At 38.2% G+C, this 23,776-nt stretch overlaps 1 protein-coding gene across 1 annotated transcript in view; it reads left to right on the top strand.

Moving 5' to 3' along the window:
- Positions 1-23,416, top strand: part of CAP2 (cyclase associated actin cytoskeleton regulatory protein 2) — a 68,243-nt gene extending 44,827 nt beyond the window's left edge. The window contains exons 5-13 of the mRNA XM_084215358.1: positions 447-590; positions 816-901; positions 2,622-2,727; positions 14,860-15,049; positions 15,791-15,966; positions 17,163-17,286; positions 17,510-17,592; positions 20,176-20,316; positions 21,852-23,416. Coding sequence (XP_084071484.1) covers positions 447-590; positions 816-901; positions 2,622-2,727; positions 14,860-15,049; positions 15,791-15,966; positions 17,163-17,286; positions 17,510-17,592; positions 20,176-20,316; positions 21,852-21,935 — 1,134 coding nt within the window. The 3' untranslated portion in view covers positions 21,936-23,416. The remainder of the gene's footprint in view (positions 1-446; positions 591-815; positions 902-2,621; positions 2,728-14,859; positions 15,050-15,790; positions 15,967-17,162; positions 17,287-17,509; positions 17,593-20,175; positions 20,317-21,851) is intronic.
- Positions 23,417-23,776: the final 360 nt, after the last annotated feature.

Here is a 23,776-nt window from a genome sequence, read left to right as displayed (position 1 = left end):
CAAATGAAAATGACAACCATTATGCTAACTCTGAGCTATGGGGTCGATATGGGTCTTAATCTGGGCAGCATGTGAAAATGCTGCCAGTGCTGACAACAATTTTTGCTGCAACAAATTATTAATACTTAATGTCTGTGCATTTTATCACTGCAACTATAGGAGGGTAATTAAACTGTTGCTGTAATGTAGAAATTTATTATGACCTTTATGGATGTTAAATCAGACGGCAAGGACAATATTAAACCACATGGTGCTTTTGGACCACACACTGTTAACAGCAGTTTTCTCCCCTTCCCCTTCCCCTTCCCCTTCCCCTTCCCCTTCCCCTTCCCCTTCCCCTTCCCCTTCCCCTTCCCCTTCCCCTTCCCCTTCCCCTTCCCCTTCCCCTTCCCCTTCCCCTTCCCCTTCCCCTTCCCCTTCCCCTCTCTTCTCCCATTTTTTTACAGAATGAGGTGGCAATGCTTCTCAAGCCAATATCAGAGAAGATTCAGGAAATCCAGAACTTCAGAGAAAGGAACAGAGGAAGTAAGATGTTCAACCACCTGTCAGCTGTCAGTGAGAGCATCCCTGCCCTTGGGTGGATAGCAGTGGTGAGTGGCACATATATGGTTGGGAGGGCTGTTCAGAAGCTTCTGGATGGTGCAGCCCAGGATAGTTCCAAATCTTGCAGAGCTCTGCAGTCTCATCTATGTAGTTCTTCAGCCTACTACACCCAAGAAGGTAATAAACCTAGTATGTCAGGGGAGGTGTGTGACTAATGTTTTACTTCCTTTCTCCTTCTGTTGTTTCCTGCTACCATGGGGTGATGGTCCTAGTCTCCTAAACCAGGCCCTTATGTCAAGGAGATGAATGATGCTGCTACCTTTTATACTAACAGGGTATTAAAGGACTACAAGAACAGGTATGTTGCCAAGCTCCAGTATCAACTAGCCAGAGAACCAAGAATTAACCGTACCTGTAGGGTTCACAGTGCTATCACGGGAAGTGTTTTGTAAACTAAAAAGCATTTGATGAAACCTTCTTGCAGTAGTATAGTTTCCCCTCCTCACCTCTGACCTGCAGCATGCTGCAGTGAGAATGGCAGCAGTGTTAGCAGTACTGGTTTTCACCCTCTGCACATTTTAAGATTATTTTTAATTTATCTGGCATTCCAGCATCATGAGCTTATATGTAAATGCCTGTTTACATAGCGACGTGTGGCTAGCTGGCTGCTGTGCATCCTCCTCTCATTTGTGCTCTCATACTGTTGCTGTTCTTGCTCTTGGCTTGAAAAATATGTATTTAGGTGGTAGATATATACAGATTCAAATTCCATAGCTCCTAATTTGATTTTTCTCTGTACCACTTCACTATTCTTAAAGAGCACAAGGAATTTACAAAAAAAAGTTCCATTAATGATATATGTGAACTGATGGAAAAAGAGAAAAAAATTCAGGTCCTTCTTATGCCCTCTTTGAAAAGTCATGTATAAAATCCTACTGACTTGATGCTTTTGAAGGCCAGATTTTGGCTCTTGATTTTTATATGCCAGTGAAGAACGGTATTTGCTATTGAATTTTTCCTCTTTAGTGAAGAGAAGGTTTTAAACATTAAAACCTTTCACATGTATTTATGTTTCTTGAATATGTATAAATATAAATGATATGCTATCTATAGTATGTTATTTTATATATATTATATGTTATATCTTATTCCTAAAGCCTGAGTTTACCTACTGAAGGTAGTAACTGGTGCTGGGGTAACTGATGATTTTTACAATATAGCATCAGTATTTACACTGGAGAAAAAAAAAGTCTCATGTAATGGTATAAATGGAGTACATTATTTAGGTATTTAATTCTTCCTTTAATGAGAAATTCTTTTCCTGTTTTTCACTGAATCAGACCACAATGTCTTCCAAAGTATGGAAGGCCCTCCCTTGACTTCAGCAGGCTTTGGATTAAACCTGTTGACCCAGGTCCTCTGCATTATTAAGGATAAAATTCCAAAGGAAATAAATAGAAGGTAGACATACAAATCCTTGTAAGCAATCACTATTCACTAATAATTTGTTATAACTATGGACTTCATCTTATAAGCAGCTTCTCTCTACATATTTCCTCGTTTCATTTATGAGTCCCATTGAAGGACTAACGATAAAGATTCTAAAGCCAACTTGTGACTTGTACTTTAAAAATTCTTCATGTATAAATATTGTAGTCTGATGACTATAACATGACCCACTATTGCCCTGGCCACATTTGAACGTGGCAGCCAGAATATCTTACAGAATCCATGGATATTTAATTTTCCAAAGTTCAGCATCCTGAAATTGTGTCTGGGTACCTGCTGTAAGGATTTTTCAGTTAACTTTGAGCCTGAGAAGAATGGTAACACACACTTCTAGCAGGAAGCATTCCCTGCTAGAGGCATCCTTTGCTCTTGTTTGTCTTCTAGAAGGATCTAGAAGCTCTCCAATGTAGTAGCTTCAATTTTTGCAGCACTGGGCTGGTTTGCTGTCTGCTAACTGATTTGTCCATGGCTTTAAGGCAGTCATTGGGTTTCACCTGCTTTAAGCAAGAGCAGCACTGCTCTCTGGTTTTGAGTACTTTCACACATAAATATTGCCTCTTTTTTTACAGCGACACACGCCATGTTGATTGGGTGAAGTCATATCTGAACATCTGGTCTGAGCTTCAAGCTTATATCAAAGAGCATCACACCACAGGTCTCACCTGGAGTAAAACTGTAAGTACTCTTTCTTTCTTCAAGAAGAACCATAAAAAGCCAGTAACCTGTTTGTCCTTTAATGTGGGTCATTAGCTCAGGAAAAATAAATTTCTATGCCAGGAGCAGAAGTCATGGTCCATGGATATCCCAGCCAAGCCAATGAATGTTTGAAATATAGGTGGAGATGTTCAGGCCATTATGGTACAGGTTTGGAGGAAGAGAAAATAATTATTTGGGATTATTATAGCCATAACCCTCAGCTGCAGATGGTAAAGAGAGGCAGACACAGTTCTCCATGCCTGTAGAAGGTAGGAACAAGACAAAATGCAAAAAATTGAAGGACATGTCAGACCAAAGGAAAACTGAGGGAGCATGTCATGGAAAGAAGAAGGATGGTGGGAAGAATCTGAACAAAGAGAGAGATTTAATAACAGGGAAGACAAAGAAAAGGGATACATAATTTTTTTAGATGCATGGCTTTATAAAACTATTATTTTAGACATACAGAAATATCTTCTGGAAACAGAGAGAGTAAATATAACTGCATACCTAATTATTTATGCTCCTTAAAATAACATGCTTCTATGTGTTACATTTGAGATGATAGCAATGAATATTTTTCTCTAATATAAACATGAAAAATTAATTTTATGTTGGGTATAAATGTAAGAGTTTATGTCCACCATCTACATTGATACAGTGTTCTGTTTTCATTTAATAAAGTGCTCGTGTTTATCATCAGATTAGAAGAACTGCTGAAACATATTAAAAAAGTAATCAGCCTGTTCTTTACTGATATCATCTCCTAAACCTACCGTATACTTGCATATGCAGTCTTTCACACCAAATTTATAATTTCTTAGGTGTACACAAATATCATTATTTTTAATTGAATGACTATTCAGAGGACTAATACAGGTCACCGTTTAGTTCTCAAAACAAACAATTTTTAGAACTTGGGAACATAGAGAAGTGAAGTAGAACTTTCAGAATAATGGCCTTCCAATCAACACCATTCTATGATTCTATGAAGTGTAGCTTAACATGGAATAAGAGCTGCAACACCTTTCCTGTGAAGACAGGCCAAGAGAGTTGGGATTTTTTCAGCCTGGAGAAGAGAGGCTTCATAGAGAACTTTTTGTGACTTTGCAATATATAAAGTGGGCTTGTGAGAAAGACTGAGAAACAGGACAGGGGGGCAATATTTTTAAATTGAAAGACTGAATATAAGGAAGAAATTCTTTATTTTTAGGGTGATGAGACACTGGAACAGGTTGCCCAGAGAAGCTGTAGATGCCTCATCCCTGGAAGTGTTCAAGGCCAGGTTGGGTGGGACTCTGATCAACGTGGTCTATGAAAGGTGTCCCTGCCCATGGCAGGGCATTGGAACTGGGTGATCTTCAAGGTCCCTTCCAATCCAAACCTTCCCCTGATTCTATGGTACCTGGAAAAGTTTCTCTCTCCCTCAATGGAGGTTATAACCATGTAAGAGAATATAGGTTACTTGTGCTCAGCAACAGACTGCAGCTTTCTCTTCATACCCTTCATGACACATTGTACAAGGCCTTTCAGTTCTAAAGTATCTGAGTGCAGGTTCAAACACAGGAGAGAACCACGATCTGCATTTACATCTTAGTCTGAAGCAATGCAAAAATGTTTGAACAGGATAAATTAGAAGACTGTAATTATTAGCTACATTTTAGGTTTCTATAGTAAAAAATTTAAATATTAAACATGATTCCTTTATTTAGTTCAAAATTTCACACTTTTTACATCCTATTCTGTTATGATCAGTGAATGTGAGAAGACCTAATGATTTCTAAATTATTATTACCGAAGGAAAAGGAATTGTAGTACCCCATTCACTGAATTAGCCTGAGAATCTGGGACATAATTTGTTCTGTTAATACAAAAAAAGAATAATCTTCACCTTTAATAAAACTTCACAAATATGGAAATAGTGTTATAAGGTAAAGGTTTGTTACAGCCCTTTGATCAAACAGGAGGAGCTCTCAGTGCTGATGAGTACTGGTAGTCTTATTTAGAAGGGTAGCCATTGCAGATTATGTTTGACTGGTCCTAAAACCAGTGCCTCAGCCATTGTGTCTTTATATTTCTCTGTCTTCTGCTGTCCAGGAAATTGCTGAAATCTAGGTGGGACTTGTTTATTTATATTAAGCATAGTTTCCTGCCAACAGTGCTCATTCTATCATGAGTGATGAGCCCGTCACTGCATGTGAAGTACTGATTTCACTTCACTTTGGATATCACCCATATCTGCAAGTTGTCTTGCAAGTATGCTTCATGTAAATTATCCTTTATGTGATACAAGTCTGAAAGATTAAATTGCAGACTCATTTTTATGGATGTATATATTTTTTTAAGTTTTACTAAATGTGCGTGTAAGAAAATTAGAATCCAGTAAGTTAGCAGGTTGTTTAAATTGCTTAAATGTTATTTAAATATTTCTATGAAGCTTGGTAACAAATCCATTCCAGAAAGTAATGAGTTGCTCAAGTGATAATTTCATTTTTTTTACACATTTTAAAGTGAGAATGGAAGTCACAGATTCACATTGTGTGAAGTTAAGCATAAAGGTCTGCAGAATCAGGGTCTAGACAAAAAATGTGATATATATAAAGGCTGTAGATATATTCCAGACACAGTTGTTAATCATTGCACACAGCAGCTTCCACTTACATGCATAAAAGGAAAAAAGGAAAAAGCAGTAGTTTGTCAAGGCGTTAACAAAGTGGAATGTTTACGAGAGGTAGACATTGGTGTAAAAAAAGGTATTTTATTATAGAGGGGGAGAGAAAGAGAGAAATGTCTTGGGGCATGTAAGTATAGATTTCAAAGTGTATTATACCAATAATTTACCCTTCATATCTGCAGAAGTCAACAAAGCAATGCATGAAGTTTCTATAAAAAGCTCTTAAGTAGCACATTTGGATATTTCTAACGAGAGTGAAGAGTCAGGAAGAATATTAACTACTTCTTCTCTCCCAGCTGTATTGTCAATGCTTGAACTCTAACAAAACCCCGGGAGCATAAGCCTAGATCAGAGGATTTCCTATGCTTGGGTTTCCAAAAAGGGGACAGGATTTTTGAGTTGGTGCTTGGCCCACTAAGCTATAGGTGCTGTATTCTGTGGTGTGCACATTTGTGTGCATGCAGTATCCCAAAGCTGTGCCATTTCCAGCCCCCCATACCCTTCCATCAAGCTGCACAGGGCAGCTGCAGCCAGCCTGCCTTGGAACAGATCACTAGTACATACAGGAAAGTGTTCCTGGCTCTGGCAGCAGGCATACACTTCAGAGGAAAGAGAAAGAAATGCCTTAATAAATTAGAAGACAGACACAAAAACAGGTGCAAAGGGTTGAAATAATGTTCAAGCAGTCACTTCTGACAATAACACTTATCTTTATCTGCTTTGTAAAAAGTTTGTGATAAAAACAGATGTTCATGGATTTTTGGATCTAACACAGTTCTGTCTTACTGTGGTTCTGCTAAGATGTGTGACAATATTTTACTTATTAAGGGCACCCTATTGAAATGTGTGTGACTGTGTGAGGAGAAAGCCAAGGAAATAGTGAAGAATATAGTGTGTTTAAGAATAGAAGGAAATAGTGTAATTAAGGACCTTTAGACTTTTGTGCATCTGAACCTGTTTTGCTCTTCATGTGGAGTGGTGGTACTGGACTGGACTGTGTAAATTAGCATTTCAAGGCAAGATGGATATGGTTAGGATATTTGACGGTACTGTGCTCACAGAACAAAAGTACGTATCTAATGTATGTTTGGGAGCAGGATTGTCCCAGAGAGTAAAAATTCCATGTATTTTCAACATAATATGAAATAGTCATTTTCATTCATTGATTGTGCCTATGGCAGAGAAAATATGCTTGTCAGTGCAAGTCAGATGAATCTACAGTATTTCCTTAAAAATGTAATTTTGTAGTTCATTATCTTGCATGTAAAGTGTCCTTCTGCCTGCTACACCCTGTGCTGAGTGGCCATTCAATATACTCACTACATCTCAATTTAGCTATCTTGACAATGGGGACAATAAGCAATTACCAGCCTAATGGAGATTTGTTTTAATTTGCTGCCAGATATGACATTCTTAGATGTCAGTGAGTCTTTGGAAAAAGCTGTTGTTACAGCTTTCAAATATTTTAAGTGCCCAGGGTAGCATTTTACCTATGTAGTAATTTTCATTTTTGCTTGCTACAGCTTTCTGTCTTTAATAAGCAATCCACAGCTGTAATAGTGACCTGTCCTTTTTCAGTTCTTTCTGATAAAGAGCAAGTGCCCTTTTTTCTTTTTTTTTTTCCCTTAAGAAGGGATTCTATTGAAGCATGCCTCTTTCTACCCTCCACTTCTTTTTGGTGATGCAAATAAATGAACAGCTGTAATATAAGCTCACAAGAATGCCTGATGAAAAGTTTGTTTGCTGCAAGGCCTGCGTGAGTAATCTGGGGGAAGTGAATCTTCTGAATCTTCTGCTCCTATTTCTGTAGGTTAACCTTGCAGCAAGAAAAGAACCAGTAATAATAAGAGACTGTTGTAGTTTTCCAGATATCAAATAAGTGTAACACACAAATCTTGCTCAAAGATAATTGTCTTGAATGTTTCAGTTGCAGGTGGATCTTACTTAACATTTTGTTCTTTGTATACAATAGTAATTTAGGATAGATTTTACCAGCAGAATACAGAATTTCACTCAAGTGATAAGTGAAATCCTCTCCCCCTTTACAAATCAAAACAACTTAGGATGAAGTCTGTACATCTTTAAAAGCAGTTGAGATTTATTTAAATCCTGTTTCCATTGAAGCTGGTATCTTCAAGTCTTTTTTTTTTCCTGAAATAGCATTTTAAAAAACATTTATTACTCCTTAGATAGTACTCTAAAAACATTCTTTAAAAGCTGAAAATCTCCACAAGCTCCACACCGAGAAGTACCATCATAATTCCTACATTAGCCTTATTGAGTGCAATTATCCTAGTCTCAGTGTAGACTTGGGCATTTTATTCTAGTCTAAAATAATTACCTCCAGACATTTTCTTATAAATTGGCCCTGCCTTTCTCCTGTTTTATCAAAACATTTTCCTGTAATACATCGTCCCTGTACATATTGATGTGAACAAGCTGCAAAAGACCAGCTTCTGCAGGCAAAAGCCTCCTATTATCTGTCCAGTATCTCTTCTGTGCTGTGTTTAGTTTGACCTACTTATCAAGCAGCCATCGTCTGAGCCACTTCACTAAAGCTAAAGGTCAAAACTGTAGTGCCAAATTCCAGCCACAGCCAGGACTGCAATCCCAGAGGCCTTATTCAGATAGAAGGAAGGGCAGCATAGATATACCAATTTAGATGCCTGTATCTTGGAGAAGGCGTGGACATTTCCACAGTGCCCAGTTTTTCTCAGTGATAGCCTTTTCTCTCCTTTTCTGTATACCTTCCATTCCTTTCTCTGCCCTTTCCCTATTCCCTATTCACTTATATTTTTTTTTTTTTTTTTTGTTGAAAAAATTGCATCCTTTAGTTGCAAGCATTTCTTTCTCAGAGAATAGGCAGTGTTCTGGTTTTTGGTTCAGGATCACTTAAAAAACTGGCTATCCTGGCACCTCTACAATAGTTGCCTCTTTGGTAGAGACTGCCTCAATCACATCCCTGTCCCTTTGAAAGAAAGTATTTTTACTCTCTTATTCCAACAGTGGGTGAAAATATTTGTCTTTATTGTATATCAATTGTATTCTCTTAACTTTGACCAAGCACCATTCAGACATGTTAAGGGAAGACCTGGGTGAGGCCTGCAGCCTAGTTCCAGTGGAAAAGGGAAAGGAAATACAAAATTGATAGTATGAAAAATAGAGAGAAAAGGAAAGGTACATCTATTAAAACTTTACTATCTTGCTAAAGGGATTGGTCTTCTTTTTAGCCAGATTTTTCCATAAGTAAAAGATGGTTGAATCTGCCTGCTGGAGCACATTGCTTGTTGGCAATTACATTATCATACAGTTCTCAAATTATTTAGAAGACCATGGCTGTATAAAACATTTCTGGTTGGGTAACTCTGAAGATGTAAGCATCATTTTAAATCCTGAACAGGTGATGAACGGCAAAAGTATATTAGAGGGGGCTGCAAAGCTTGAAAACTCTGCAGATAAATAATTCTGCTGAGACTCAGTAACAAGAAAAGAACGGAGCCGGGTTTTTGTTGCTTTGTGTTTTAACTGACAAAGATTACAGGCCCTGTAAGTCAGCTGTTTCATCCAGTAAATTGCAGCTCTCTGGGCAGCATAACTCCTTGCAGACAGGTGGCTTAAATAGAGTAGGTAATAGAACTGTTGTGCTAAGCTACTTTTACACAAAAAACACCTTAACAAGAGCTCTGTGCCTCTGAGTCACGGTCCACCTGTTCCCAGAGGTTGATATGTGATATTTTGAGCTTCACAATTCTTGTCTTTGGCTGTGCATATGTATGAAAAGAACAATACAGAATGCTGTAATCATTTTAGGTGTGAAACTAGGATTACTATAAAGGGGGAGAAAACAGAGATATTCTTCCCCTTTTTTGGGGGGGAGGGGGGAGGAAGAATGTATTATTCCCCATTAGGATTTCTGTTTGTCTGCTGCCTTGAAAAGAAGGCTTTTCAATAAAGGAAGGGAGAGATTTCATGACCTCTCTCTAAGCCACCTGTTGCTTCAGCTGCAAATAGATACCTCTAAATAGGAATGACCAATAAAATAGGTACTGTATATTATACACATGCATATATCGTTTATTTAAATGCATTATTTAGAAGCTTATAAACTTCTGGCTCAGAGTAAAATCAACCATTGCAGCTACTAGAAATGCGTTGTTCAGATGCTCCACAGCAGGTTCCCAGCACAAGAACTTTGTTGCCCTCAGTGTCCATGCTGCACTGTGTCAGCCAAAAGCTGGATAAACACAGAGGAACACTGTGGGTGTTTGTACAGGGTCTGGCACGTAAGCCCCTCATATCCCTAGAGATAGGAGCCTCTGACTGGGGCTCCTTGCTGCTGCTCTTCTACAAATATAGTAACAGTGACATGGAAGGCTAACCCAGGGAGCTGTTCAGCAAGAATAGCTCAGGAAATAGTAACATCTGCGATAAGACATAAAAAGAAATTCTTAGTGTCTCTCGGTAGCTGGGCTCAGACCTGAAGACATGTCAAGCTGCATATGGCCACTGAAAATTAGTGACAGTATGGCATCCAGAGCACTTGTGCTATGTCTGAACAGCATTTTATTTCTCTAACAAGATTGGCTTTGCCCTGTGCTCTGGGGGAAGGAAACCTTTAGGAGAAATGTGCTTAACAAGGCCAGCTTCTCAGAAGCAAAGGGCTTCACTCAGCTCTGCTGTAATTTCATGGGAATTAAATGAGAATTTCAACCAGGCAGCTATCTCAACATAAGCAATCATTTCTTTCTTCCAGCGAGGCAGTTAGGTGAAAAAAAGAAGTGTATCTCACCTTTCTGCCAGTTGTACAAGATGAAGGTAGAAATATAACATACTTTGAGGTGTACCACAATCCTGCAAACTGTGCACAGTGACATTTATCAGACCCAGTGCTGTGAGCAGCATCAGACACCGTTGCTAAAGGAAGCTTCTCTGCCACAGTCAATGGGAGGCCCTTGGGCCTCTCTGTAGATCGCTTGGGGCTATCCAGCAAGGAGCAAACCCTGACCCATTCCTGTCACCCCATTTAGAGCATAGGTGGAAGCTGAAGACAGCTCTGAAGGGAAATTTCTGGAATGTTTTATCCCCTAGAGAACTCTTAGTACATGGTCACAGAGCCTGCATCTCCTGTTCCTGATAGGATCTTACTTGGAGAATTACATTTTCCTCCCTTTCAAAAAGTTCCATGAGCCCATCAAGTTCACTATGATGCAAAGCTACCAGGTTAAAAGTTAGAGCTTACTTTTGTGTTACATTTTCACAAAGTAAGGATGACTCTATCTGTCATCCCCAGCTAATTCTCACTAGAGGCATATTTGTAAATGATGGAAAAATGACCACACAAACGTGTTAATGGAGCAGTCAGCTATCAGTATAACTTGACATTGTGTCTGCAGACACCACAGCACTGAGAACAGCAGCTGTTGCCGAGGCAAACAGCTGAAATAAAAGAGGAAGAAAGGCAGCTTGCAAACAACCGCCTTCACTGGTCCAAATGGCTCCTAATACTTTTTATGTAAAGACACAGTGTTGTTAACATCTGCGTGAAGTTAATCTGAAGAGTTGTTTGCAAATAGCAAAGCTGCTAAGCACCTGCTGCTTTAGGATAGATGAACTTTTGTGGGCATGTAACATGCTATTTTATTCCCAGCAGCTCTCACAAACACCACCCTATACAGAACAGAAATGAATGGACTTTGTGAAGGGAACTTCTGTTGAAATTAGATAGGACTATACACAAGTATTACCAGATACCAGCACAGTTTAAGAGCCTGGTTCAGAAGTATTCTGGTGTAAGTTGTCTTAGAAGAGGAACTAAGGAAAACAAAGTAATTGCTGGTAACTGAGGTTGGTAACTTGGAGGTTCATCATTATTGTTCAAAATGAATTTTTTAAAAAAAATCCTGGAACTACTTCACTTGGCTGATTTTTTAGTTGCCCTTTACATCAGTGTCTCTGAGTGCAGCACAGGTCCCATCTTCCTGGCATGCAGGGAATGCAAGAAGTGAAATGTGAATTCTGCATTTCCAGTTCACTTTTGCACTTTCTGCCCCCTTTTGAGAGTTTCCCTGAGCCACACTCTCACAAAGAATTTCACCTCATTTGAATTTTTGTTTGATTGCAGTTAGGTACATTAAAATGGCAAAGAAAAGAGGACTGTAGCCAGAGTTAGACTGTACCATTCTTCCCAGCAGGTCTGTGCACCTTATCATTAGTGAGAGTTGTCTGTCTTTTCCATGCCATTTTATTTCAATGGGAGATGGTCCTACTGGAGGAGTCTACAGAGCAGTAGATGCAGATGGGCGCAGTTAAACCATGTACTTTTTGAGATCTTTTTTCCTGTGATTTGTCTTTCAATTTTGCCTGGCATAATTTATGATTGAAATTGTTTGCAGTTTCCAGAATGGCCCTAGATGTTGAAAATAGCATGCTACAATATCAGTTAGCTTGTGTAGCTGTAACTCAGGTCTTAAACTAGACAAGATTTGCCATGCAGGAGAAAAGATAACAACCAGGGTTCAGTCTGTTTTTTATTTCTGTGACTGCACAAAATTAGGAAGAAAAGTGGGAAAGGTGACAGAACCTCAGGTGTCTTTACCTTGTGATAGCTTCTATGTTCTTAATTAGATCTAACGCAAAATCGTTTGTGCTCAGTGGAGATAACCACTGACTTTGGTGGAGGGACCAGGCTTGTAAAGAAAAGAAGAGGCACATGGGGCAGCATGAGAGCAATGAATACTTTTTTTTTTCCTTACTTTTGAAACCCACTTAAAGGACTAGCATGTCTTAGCTGCTCAGATCAATAGAGATTTTTGAGTAGACTTGTTTTTTCATCAGTACTGCAGGAAAAGGAAAAAAGCTCCTAGTTTCCCAGATCCTTTCCTGCCTCTTCTGTTTCTTGAAAATTAATATGACAACAATCTCCAGTCATACAAAACCATGTCCAAACTTAACTAATGTGTTTAAAACTCTTCCTTTTATCTGTACTTTGACAAGGAAGTTCTTTCAGAGTTCTGGGACAGAGATGACACTCTTCCATAGATAAACCCTTCTGAGTTTTACTTCCATCTTGCTACATGGATATTCCCATACTTCAGTTGCCATTTGGGAAACTGCCTTTGATACACTACTCAGCAGAATTATTTTAGCCCAGAGTGTCCTGTATTGGTTTGTGATGGCCTTGAGTTTGGCACTTGAAGCAGAGACTGCCAGAGTGACTTACCACTCTATGTTATATGCAGAAAACCCAGTTAGCTTCCAGAAATTTTTTCTCTAATGCATCTTTGCAGCCTTTGCACAATTTAGATGGTGTTAATTCTAAGCGTATGTGTGAGTCTTACACAAGTTTTCTGGAAAATTACAGCACTGTACTGATAGGCAGGTGGAAGCAGTAGGTATTTTTGAGAAATCAGATGTCAGTCTGGAATTTGGCAACCAGATTTTCATCTCAGACTAAAAGTTATTAGCCACTACCACACTGCTATTAATTGTCTTTCATAAAGCATACATAATTCATAACTGCATGTTCACACAGTGAATGGTGAGTGCCATTTCTGAGTGTCTGAGTGTTTTAAAAAGCCCTGCAAATGCAATGTTCATAATTCTGGATAACCAGGGCATAGTGGATTTAGTTGCTATGGTTGCAGGCAACAGAAGGGGAAGATCTGTATTGCACCTCAGGCAGCTATAACTCATTGTACCACTAAATCCACTTACATTCTTATTTTTTTTTTTAATTACAATAATTCATAGTTCTGCTGACTCTGCTGCAGGTAACTTTACTGGCATTAGCAGGGGCAGGGAACAGGCACTATAAACTGCGGGCCCAGTGAAGAAGTTGTCCCCAGCCTAAAACACTGACCTGTAATAAGGAAGTATGTAAGCAGAAGCTCTGAGTTAAATGTATCCATGCAATACTGGAATGTCTCTAAAAGCAGTCGACTTTAGTCAGGTATATCTTGACAATAAATTATAATTGGTTCCAAAAGGAGACTGTTCTCATTTGTTTACATTTGATGAAAAAGATTTAATAACAAGAAGAGAGCTTAACCCGTTAGGAGATCTTAGACTTTTATTTTGTTTTTAAAGTATTTCTGAGTAAGTTAAAAAGGAGCATGTGGACCCCAGCCCTTTTCCTATTATCAGTTTGGAATTACAGGCCAGAACAAGTCTTACTTTTTAAATAATAGCTTAGTTTCCCCTCCCGTGAGATGCATGAATCAGATCAATGCTTTGCTGTTTCAGTTTAGTGGAAAGCAGAAAGAGTAGTACCATAAATGGTTAAAAATATCCTCAGAGGCCAGCTAAGCAATATCTGTTTCCAGGATGGATTACCAGGGGTGCACTAACAACCTGTATCTCTTAACAAAGGTAGCCACTTAGAGGAGCTGTGACTCCGTAAGTCACTGTAATTTTCCCGTTGTATCTGCCCCACCCGTTAATATTTGCTGCAATGCACAGTATCTCTGTAGCTACCTGAGCTCATCAGAACCAATCTCATTTTCTCAATAGTTCTTTTAAAAGTTCCCTCCGTGCTGCAGAGAGGTAGGATCAGAGTGACACTCAGTGGCAAGATAGTAAAAGTGATTCTCAGATTGTCTCTAACATCTATTGTTAGGGTGTTAAAGCATTCTTATAAATTTTTAGTCAGATAATTATTAGTATTTTCTGTCTTTTTGATAATATTCTATGTAAGAATTGTAATTCACACCAAAATATGTAGTTATACAAAGTACATATGTAAAAAATATGTTCTGATTATGCAAACTAAAAGAAAGATTGTGTTACTTACTTTGCCAAGGCCCCCTTCAGTCCTAACTTGTGTGCTGTCATCTCCTACAACTGAAAAAAAAAGGAAAAAGAATTTAAGAAATTGAACTAAAAACTCAAAAATTTAGTTTCAGAATCAAGAGACTTGAATCACCATAGTTGTACATTCTGTGGTATTTGAATCTTTACAGATAACTTGAACAGTTCCAATAAGAGCATTTTACATCTTGCATACAATTTATCATGCTCCCTATGTATAACTGACAGTTCATGAACCTCTCAGTTATTTGTGTTGTACCAAAACATCTTCTTTATCTGGAAAAAAAAAATTCCTTTTTATATAAGTAAACACTGGAATAAATTATGGAATAGTTACTGTTAAAGATTTTTAACATCAGCCCTTAGAAGTGTTTAAGACAAATATTTTAGGTGGAGTCGTTCTGCAGTAAGGGTAGAGTGTGGGCTGTCACTCTTTCTACCCGTGGTTGCTCAGGTGCAGGGAAAGATTGGTAGGATTATATTCGATTATGCAGCCAGAAATTCTCCTGAGCCTGTGGCTTTCTAGAGTCACCCGAACCCGCAGCATTCAAGGATGTTAATAAATAAGAGCTGTTGTGATACAGTGTTCCTTGAAACACTGTATGTCAAATATTTCCCTCTGTCTCAAACAGGGTCCTGTTGCATCACCGATGTCCATGCGATCTGTTCTAACCAGCGGCTCCTGCCTTTCGCCGCCACCTCCGCCACCGCCGCCGCCGGGACCGCCCCCCATCTTCGATACGGAAACCGCAAAGGACGAAGGAACTGCATCTCGCTCAGCCCTCTTTGCACAGCTTAACCAGGGCGAGGCAATTACCAAAGGTCAGGAGAAAAGAAATCGAATTGTGATCCAGGAGTCAAACGACATCAAGAGCTGTTACATTTTTCACAGCATTTCACAGTTTTCACAGCGTTTTTAAGTTGTATTCTAGCAGCTCAGACCCTTCTGAGGCTTGCAATGACCCCATGGAGAAGGCTGTGTACCAAAACCTGCTTTAGAAGCCACAGCACCCAAATAAGTTCAGTATACCTGACATTCACACCACTTAGAGGTATCCTTTTAATTTTAAGGCAGCCAAGCTGGATATTTTCAGCCCCCAGTAGCCTCTAAAGTTGCAATTGCAATAAAGTTTTATCCCTCTTTCTGACTCACATTGAGTGTACAAACCTGTGTCAAAATGTTTTACATGTCAGGTGAAATAAAGCTTTTTATATTAATATTGTTGGACAGTTGTAATTTAAGTATATATCTGTGAATTTAAATACATATGATTGATATATTTGCATTTAATGCTGCAGGGATAGATCAAATATTGTCATAAATTAGAAAAAGACTGATGGAAAAACATGATACAACAAGCTCTCAGAGCTTGCTACAGACAGAGAGGGACCTAGAAGACATTGTGGGATTTTCTGTTGAAGATTGCTAAGAGCCCATCCACAGTAGAAGAGTTTTTATATGATTTGCTGAAAGTATGTCAGCAGTTACACTTCAGGTGAAGCATTTTTTGGATTGGAAAATAGACTCTCTTTCACAAGCACCCTTTCTCTTTGTTTTTTTAGGGCTTCGACATGTCTCTGATGACCAGAAGACTCACAAGAACCCTAGCCTACGTGCCCAAGGTCCACCTGTTCGTTCTCCAACAAAAAGCCATACTCCAAGTCCTACCTCTCCCAAGAATTCCCCACAGCAGAACCATGCCCCTGTCTTGGAGCTAGAGGGAAAGAAGTGGAGAGTGGTGAGTTCCAGTCACGGCTCTGAATTGCACCTTGCACATTGCAAACCAAGAGGAGCACTGAAACATCTTGTCTGTCATTCACATGCAACAAAACAAAGTTGCAGCTAAAAAGGGCTGAGTCTTCCATTTCTCTGCATTGCTACAGTTCAACTTTTACTATTCTGTAGAATCTTAAGTTAATTCATTTGTCTCTGAGAATCATTTATTAATTCATCTTACTGGAGAACATCAAAACAGGCATATAAAGTCCTTGCAAAATCAGACAATGCCCCAGAAACTAGTTCATTAGAGAGCACCAATTAAAATCCCTTCTTGCAGGCCATTCCTGTGAATGAGAGAGAACAGTCATCACAGACCACATTCTCCAGTTTCCCTAGCCAATGGAATAATACATTTATATTTCATTGCCCATTCCATGCAAGCATGTCTTCCATGCTTAAAAGTAGAGAAGTGTTTTCCTTTTGCCCAGTCTACAGATGGAAAAAGGAGATTTGTTTAAAGTTAAGTTGTTAATTTATGTAGGCATATACCAAAGAATCTATGAATGAAAATTGATGTGCCTGTGTTGGTTAAGAGAGAGCAGAAAGAACACACAGTTTAGTCACGCAGAAGGTTATATATACAGTCAGTGTATATTACAGTAGAGTCCAGTTTGCATAAGGTGCAGTCACCATTTGCCTGTGTTATGTTGTTACGGTTCTCTACTGCTTGGAACTTTCCTTGTGGATCCCTAGCTTTTCCTGGACATCCATGGAGTGTAATTGTTGTTTATTTGCCTATTATTCCATTATTGTATATGGTAATGCCCGTATGTGTTCACAATATTATATAACACTTGGGGAAGGGAAACTTGCTCTGTTCTTCAATCTGAATCAGATGGAAACCAAACAGCAGTTTTGTGAGTTTTTAATTGTTGTGAGCATAACATCTTTGCTGCAAAATTAATGGATTTTATCACTGTCTGTGCTAACTTCTTCAGCTCTGCAGCTCTAAGAGATACAGTGTCATCTAAGGGTCAGTTAGGTGAGATATCTGGTCACCAAGCAGTTTAGGATTTTAAGCCACAGGAAGGATATTGCTCTATTGTAACTGAAGATGCAATGACTCGAGGATAAATTGTACTAAACTTTGTCTGACTGTTAGCTAAAGACTGTTAGTTAAAGACAACCAATTAAATAAACTTTCTTTTGAAATAGGAATATCAAGAGGATAAGAATGACCTGGTCATTAACAACACTGAACTCAAGCAAGTGGCCTATATTTTTAAGTGTAACAAATCTACACTTCAGATAAAAGGAAAAATCAACTCAATTACTATTGGTGAGTGGGTGCCTCAGCTGGGCTTCAAGTGACAATCTTGAAAAAACAGACTTATGTGATTAATAATGCATCTGAATCATTCCATTCACTTGAATGATTGATTACGAGGGTAAACTCACTCAGCTATGCAGTGCAGGACTGGGAATTTTCATAGTTAATGTAGAAAGTGTGCATGTGTTTGCTTTTGTCTTGCCTTTCTTATTTATGGTTGCTTTTATTTTAGACAACTGTAAAAAGTTTGGCCTTGTGTTTGACAATGTTGTGGGAATCGTGGAAGTGATCAACTCCAGGGATATTCAGATTCAGGTAAATATCCAATTGAGAGATGAAGAGAGACCTAGAAAAAGTGTGGGGGGGGGGAAGAGCTCAACATATAGTTACAAGAGATTTTAAAAACTCACAGAGCACAACAAAAGTAAGAAGTATCCAAATGGATCTTTATATGCTCTAAATTCTGCTGATGTTTTTCAGAAATGTTTGTGAAAACTATTTACTATCACTGAACAAACTTCCCATAGCCCAGTGCCTTCTGGTGATGCTGAGAGATCTGTACACTGGCAGAACTGTTATTTCTGTCCCTGATCTGCTTGCTTTCATGCTAAGCTACTCCCAGCACTTGAAAGTTCAGTGGTGCTTACAGAAGAAATTCTAGCAGTTAGCTAATGGATTTCTTAGTGCACAAGATTTTTTTCTTTTCTTATCCTCTCGATGGAAATGTTCAAATAGACCGTCAAAGGACAACTAAATGCTATAATGTAAAAGTAGGTGCTGGGATTTCAAAAAATCTCCCTGGCCAGTGATGTGACACTTTATATAATTAAGTAGTGTACTTATTTGTCCAAAAAGCTTAATCAAAGATCATCTGCCTTGTGATTCTCATGAAAAGATTTTAAATCTATACATTGCCCTCTCTACTGGGGACACTTGTCCTGCTCAAAATGTACAGGCTGCCTGACATTTACAGCACTTCAGTCATCCTGTTCCACAGAGGTCTAACTACCTGCTCTGAGTTGTGTCTGACACACACAGCCTAATCTCAATAAGGGAGTCTAGGACATATTATTTTAAGTGAAAAAGAAATGTTAATTATTATATTAAACTGCCACTCTTCAAAGTGAGGTCTTTTGCTTAAGAGGCTGTGCCTGCTGTATGATATTAAATATAGGCAGTCCTGCTCCATGCTTCAGATGTAATGGTCACAGTCACCACAGGGAATAGGAGCAAGATGGGGTTTTTATATGTTGAACCTTATGCAAGTGACTGAAGTGTATCAATCAGTTTTATTCATGATCACTACATGTCTTTTTACAGCAGAGAAGGCAGTTAGTTATAGATCCCAGGCATTCATTGGAGCAGTTTAAAAATAATTATATTATTTTAATCTCTTAAATAATTATATTATTTTAATCTCTTAAACTATTCATGAAAGCTGAAAAATTCATATGTAATAAATAGCAAAACCACAGCTTACTAATACTTAAATAAAGTGGAAATACCTTTTATAAGAATCAAAATTCTTGGAATCAAAATTAAGCATGTTCTATGAATATTGCATAAGGTTTCTATGTATATCATGGAGCAGACTGGGCATCCACTTAGGAAGGCAGGATCTGGTTATATGCTGTATGCTGCTTGAATCAGGCAGCTCCCACAGGGCTGGAGTATGCCGAGTGCTAAGCACCTCAGTTTTCTCAGTAATTTGAAGACCTGAGTTCATAATGTTCAAACATGATATCTTTGAACATACATGATATGTTGCCTTAACGTACACGGTATGTTAAGGCAACAGATTTCAGTAAGTTAATCCTATAGATTTTCCTATAGTGACTTTAATGCCAAATTGCTTGTATCTTCTTTATCTCAGTGGTATCTTTTTTCTTGCCAGATGATTGCAAAATTTTTTAAACACCCCTTCCTTCTGTTCTTGATTGCATAAGAACCCATTTAAGAAGAGGAACTTTAAGATGCATTGATCCACTGCATCTAGCTCAGACTTCAGGATAAGGGTGGGATGCAAGAGGACAGATCACTTGGTTTACTGCCACATTTAAGGAACTGAAGTTGAAAGATATTCTTTAATTAAGTGATGGGAGACACTCTCATTAACAAGTACATCTCTGTCACATGCTGTCACTGTTCTATGGCTTAGGATAATCTCTGGTGTTTTGATGTCCAGAGTATATTACCATCCTTGCTAGAGAGGGCAGGAGCAGGAATTTTTACTGACAAAAAGTGAGTCAGACTGTTGGCCATGAAGAAGTCTTTCAATCTGTAAAATTGTAAACAAGAGATTTCCCTTCCTCGCCTCAAGTAAATCTTGTGCTTGCTCTTAAATAGACATATGAAATAGTTTTAGAAATTTAATTAAGTTGATCTTAGTACCTATTTAGAAATGTAGCTTGCCTGAAGAGGACAAAAACCCTTTCCTGTTGCATACTGCAAGAGCTTTGAAGTCTTCAGAGTGTATTACAAATACCTTGCTGACTACTACATTATGCTGGGGTCTTTCCTTTGCCCTTACTGGGTTGAAGTTGACATGTTTGACTTCTTAGCCAATTCTCACTGCTGAACAAGGTGAACACTGCCTAAATGTCAGCACAGAAGCATCATTGAAATTAGAGAGAATCAGAGAAGTACTGTCATGTTTAATATACAGTTGTGTATTAAAAGCTTGCTGCACATTACAGGTTTGCTGTTGTGTAAAGGTCTTTGTTACCACCACCAAGAATTTTCAGTCTCCAACAAATCAAATCAAAGTGTCACGCAGGCAGGTGACACGTAGATCAGATGCTGGTGGCCAAAATTAGACCTAGAAGGCAATGAGGAATTTATTAACAGTATCTCTGTTTGCATTTTAAGATTTGATGTTAAGTAGATTTTATTTTGCAGGTGATGGGGAAAGTGCCAACCATTTCTATTAACAAAACAGAAGGCTGCCACATCTACCTCAGTGAGGAGTCATTGGATTGTGAGATTGTGAGTGCCAAGTCATCCGAGATGAACATTCTCATCCCCCAGGATGGTGATTATGTGAGTGAGATATTTTTTTAAATTTTCTTTCTGTTTCATACTAGCCTTGGCAGTTAAGAGCACTTAAGCTGCTAGGAAATAAACTGATGTAAAACACATAATTATGCCACCGAAAATGATCCAAAACAATTTAATTTCTATGTGCCTGTATCTCAGGAGGAAGAATTCCTTATTTTCTGGGGCACAAAATAATTTCAGAGATCAAAAATTATGTCCTCTCTTTCCATTCTGATGGATAATGGCTTTGTGTCCTATCCATTTGATCTTCTTTTTTTAATATCTAAACATAATCTCCCAAAGAAATTACCTTCACAGAAGAGCACTTAAGTCAGAAGATGATGAGGCTAAAACTAAGATAAATGTAATGCTACTACAGGTGAAATAATACAGTATAATATACTTGTTTTTTCTAAAGCTATTGATACACAGATAGCAACTGTAGTACTTTGTACTATTTTCAACATATGTCCTTAAAAGGCACTTAAACTGGCATTTTTCCAGTTCCTTTCCCTTTCTAGTAAAATTTTCATACTGTGCACAGTGGCATTTCTAGTTAAGTCATGCTCTGTCACTTCACACACAAGCAGACAAAGTGTGCTCGTAATAGTTCCCTGGTGTCATCAGTGGAGCAGAGTTGAAATTGCATGGCCATAGACAGAACTTAAATTTCTTGTTAGTCTATTGGGCTGGAATTTAGTACAGGGGTTTAGGCTTTATAAAATAAAATGTGTAATGAGAACTTTTGTGCTTCCCATTTCCAAAAGTGACTGCTGGATGCCCAGCTTTACACAACTAAAAGGGAACAATTTTTAGTGGGCTCATATTCACTTATTTCTTTTTAAAAGAGAGTCCTTTTGTTCAGTCTTGCCTCAAAACCACCATAACATGAGAAATTACTGGCTACCAAAACATCTTTTTGAGGTCTAAACAAAAAACCCTTCTCTTCACATATTTTTTTTTCTTTACTGGGTACAGACAACTACTCAATAACATCCCCCGTCATTTCACTGAATTTGTAGAATAAAGGGGCAGTTTATTTGATGTTCTGCTTCATTTTGTGTACCCCACAAAGGATGCTGATTATTTTGAAGTGTATCACACTTAAAATGACTGAGGTTTTTAATTTTATTTTATTCTTCCATAGTACAGTATTGCTTTTGTCCTTAAAATTAGACTCCTGGCTTAATCTCCACATCTAAATCCTCTCTACCATCTTCCAACCCAGACATTGATGGAATCTGAAGTCATTTCTGACATGAGGCTTATTTACTTAGTTGATGCAGATAAGGGTGTGAGAGAGATTATTGCAAAGTCGTACCATACCTAGGCTGTATGAAACTGGGTAGCAATCAGGCTTTTTCCTGTGTGGCATTGTAAAATAACTTCCTAGGGTAATGAAGAAGGCTTCTCTCTAATCCCGGCCTGTCTGAGCCATCAATGCTTTTGCAGTCATGTAGAACTAATAGTATTCCACCAGTTTTCATGAGATATCCCCTGTTTGTTTAACCATCATTGTTGCTTTTGTTTCCTACCAGAAAGAATTTCCGGTTCCTGAACAGTTCAAGACAGCATGGGATGGATCTAAGTTGGTCACTGAACCTGCAGAGATTGTGGGTTGACTTCCTCACACCATAGAGCACTTGCTGACCGCGGCCAGACTGTGGCCAGCACACACAAAGCAGTAATGTAAAGAACTAGAGGTAGCAGGAATTCATGCTGCTGTCATAGGCCTTCAAGCATTAGCTCTGCATGCTAGGAACAATAACACATTTGGCATCCTTTTGTTAGGCATCCTGGTCCTGGTCACGTCCCCACACAGTTTGCCTTCACATACAATTTTAATTCTGAATGAGAATGCAATAGGTTAAACCCCCCCACCCTCTAGTCACATCATTGGTTTGAAATTTTGTATACATTAAGCCAACCTACTGCATGATACACTTTTTTTATCATCTTGCTTCACTGCATTCCTTTTTGTATTTCTGCTAATCAAAAACAGCGTTAAGACATTAAGGTGTTTATTTTTGCCTATTAAGCAATTCCTGTATGATGCAGTAAAAATGTACTTGTAGAAAGTATGCGGTTTCTTGCAGTTCTGTGGCAATCATAATGTGTTTTGTTTCAAACAAGCAAAAAAGGACAACTTTCACCACAGCAATACATGAAAAAATGAAAATGAAAAAAAAATCTGGTAGTTTAATCAAAAATGTTTTTAATCTGCATATTTAGGAGATCCCACAGTTTTCTGTGAAGATTTTACTATCGTTCGCAGACTTGCTGCTGCCCTCTCATTTCTTGCAAATTAGTAATTCATTCTAAGCTAGGGCCTCATCAATGCTAAAACCTTGCAGGAAATTACTTTAAGGTTTTTTGCCCCTTGGATTTCTTTTTTTTTTTCTCTTTTTTTTTTTTTTTTTGGGTGACACAATCTCTCACTTTTTAAAATTTCACATTTTATCTTGCATCTTATACAGAAAACCAAGGAAGACAGACACATCTGATACCAGCTAGTTTCCCTTACTTATAAAGTTCCTTTAAAGTATTTGTATTGTGACTCGTCATGTTCATTAAAAGTATCATCCTGGGGTTTTTTTCCCCGCATTTGTAGGAGTTACTCAGTTTCAAATACGTTCACAAAGCAAAGCCATAGATTTATGCCACACTAATTCTGAGCCCAAATAAAGGGCTGGTTTAGCCCTTTGACTCTACTTTACAGTCCCTACATTTTTTTTTTTTTTAACAAAGGTGGAGTATTGTATACATTTGTACTATTTCAGCACATAGTACAAATAAAACTTAAAAAAATTTAAAAGTCAATTTATGTTTTTGATCACTTGTATATCAGTTTATATCAGTTAAATCACAGTAAGATGCTTGCAGAGCTAGTTACAAGCTAAATTTTGTGCCTAACTTACCTTGAAAGTACATTAACTCTTAAGGGTTTTTAAGTATACCTTTGATTGTAAACCCTATACAATACATCCAGTAGTGCTCATTCCTTACGGTTTTGCTATCTGATGTTTAACCTATGTGTATAATTGTGTTTGCTTTAATATATATCATTTTTTCAACAGTAAACTTCTTATGAAATAAAAAGGAAAATGTACTTGTTTAAAAACAAAGTTGTCCAGTGCTTAACCTATTGCACTCTTTCTCCTATAGGCTTTCTCTTCCTTAAACCCTGTTTCAAAAGTTGGAGTGAGAAATAGTAGCTCCTCCTTCCATTTCACTAAAGTATCACCACTTCTGCTGCCATAATCTACCTCACAGTGAGTAGAGGATATTCCATATGCTGGCAGATAAACCTGAAGTGTCATGCACATAACTTTGGTGACAGCCAGCAAATTGAGCTTTTCATGATTCTCACTTCTAGGTACACCTGTATCTTCCAGGGATCGTGTCTAGGAAAATGATCATTATGTAGTGCAAGTTGGTACAGTTTGCCTTCTATTTTTAGCTT

Source organism: Fringilla coelebs (genome assembly GCF_963513975.1).
Source record: "Fringilla coelebs genome assembly, chromosome: 1".
NCBI lineage: Eukaryota > Metazoa > Chordata > Aves > Passeriformes > Fringillidae > Fringilla > Fringilla coelebs.
Note: the sequence above shows the minus strand (reverse complement) of the source record. Positions and strands in the feature narration are given on the sequence as shown.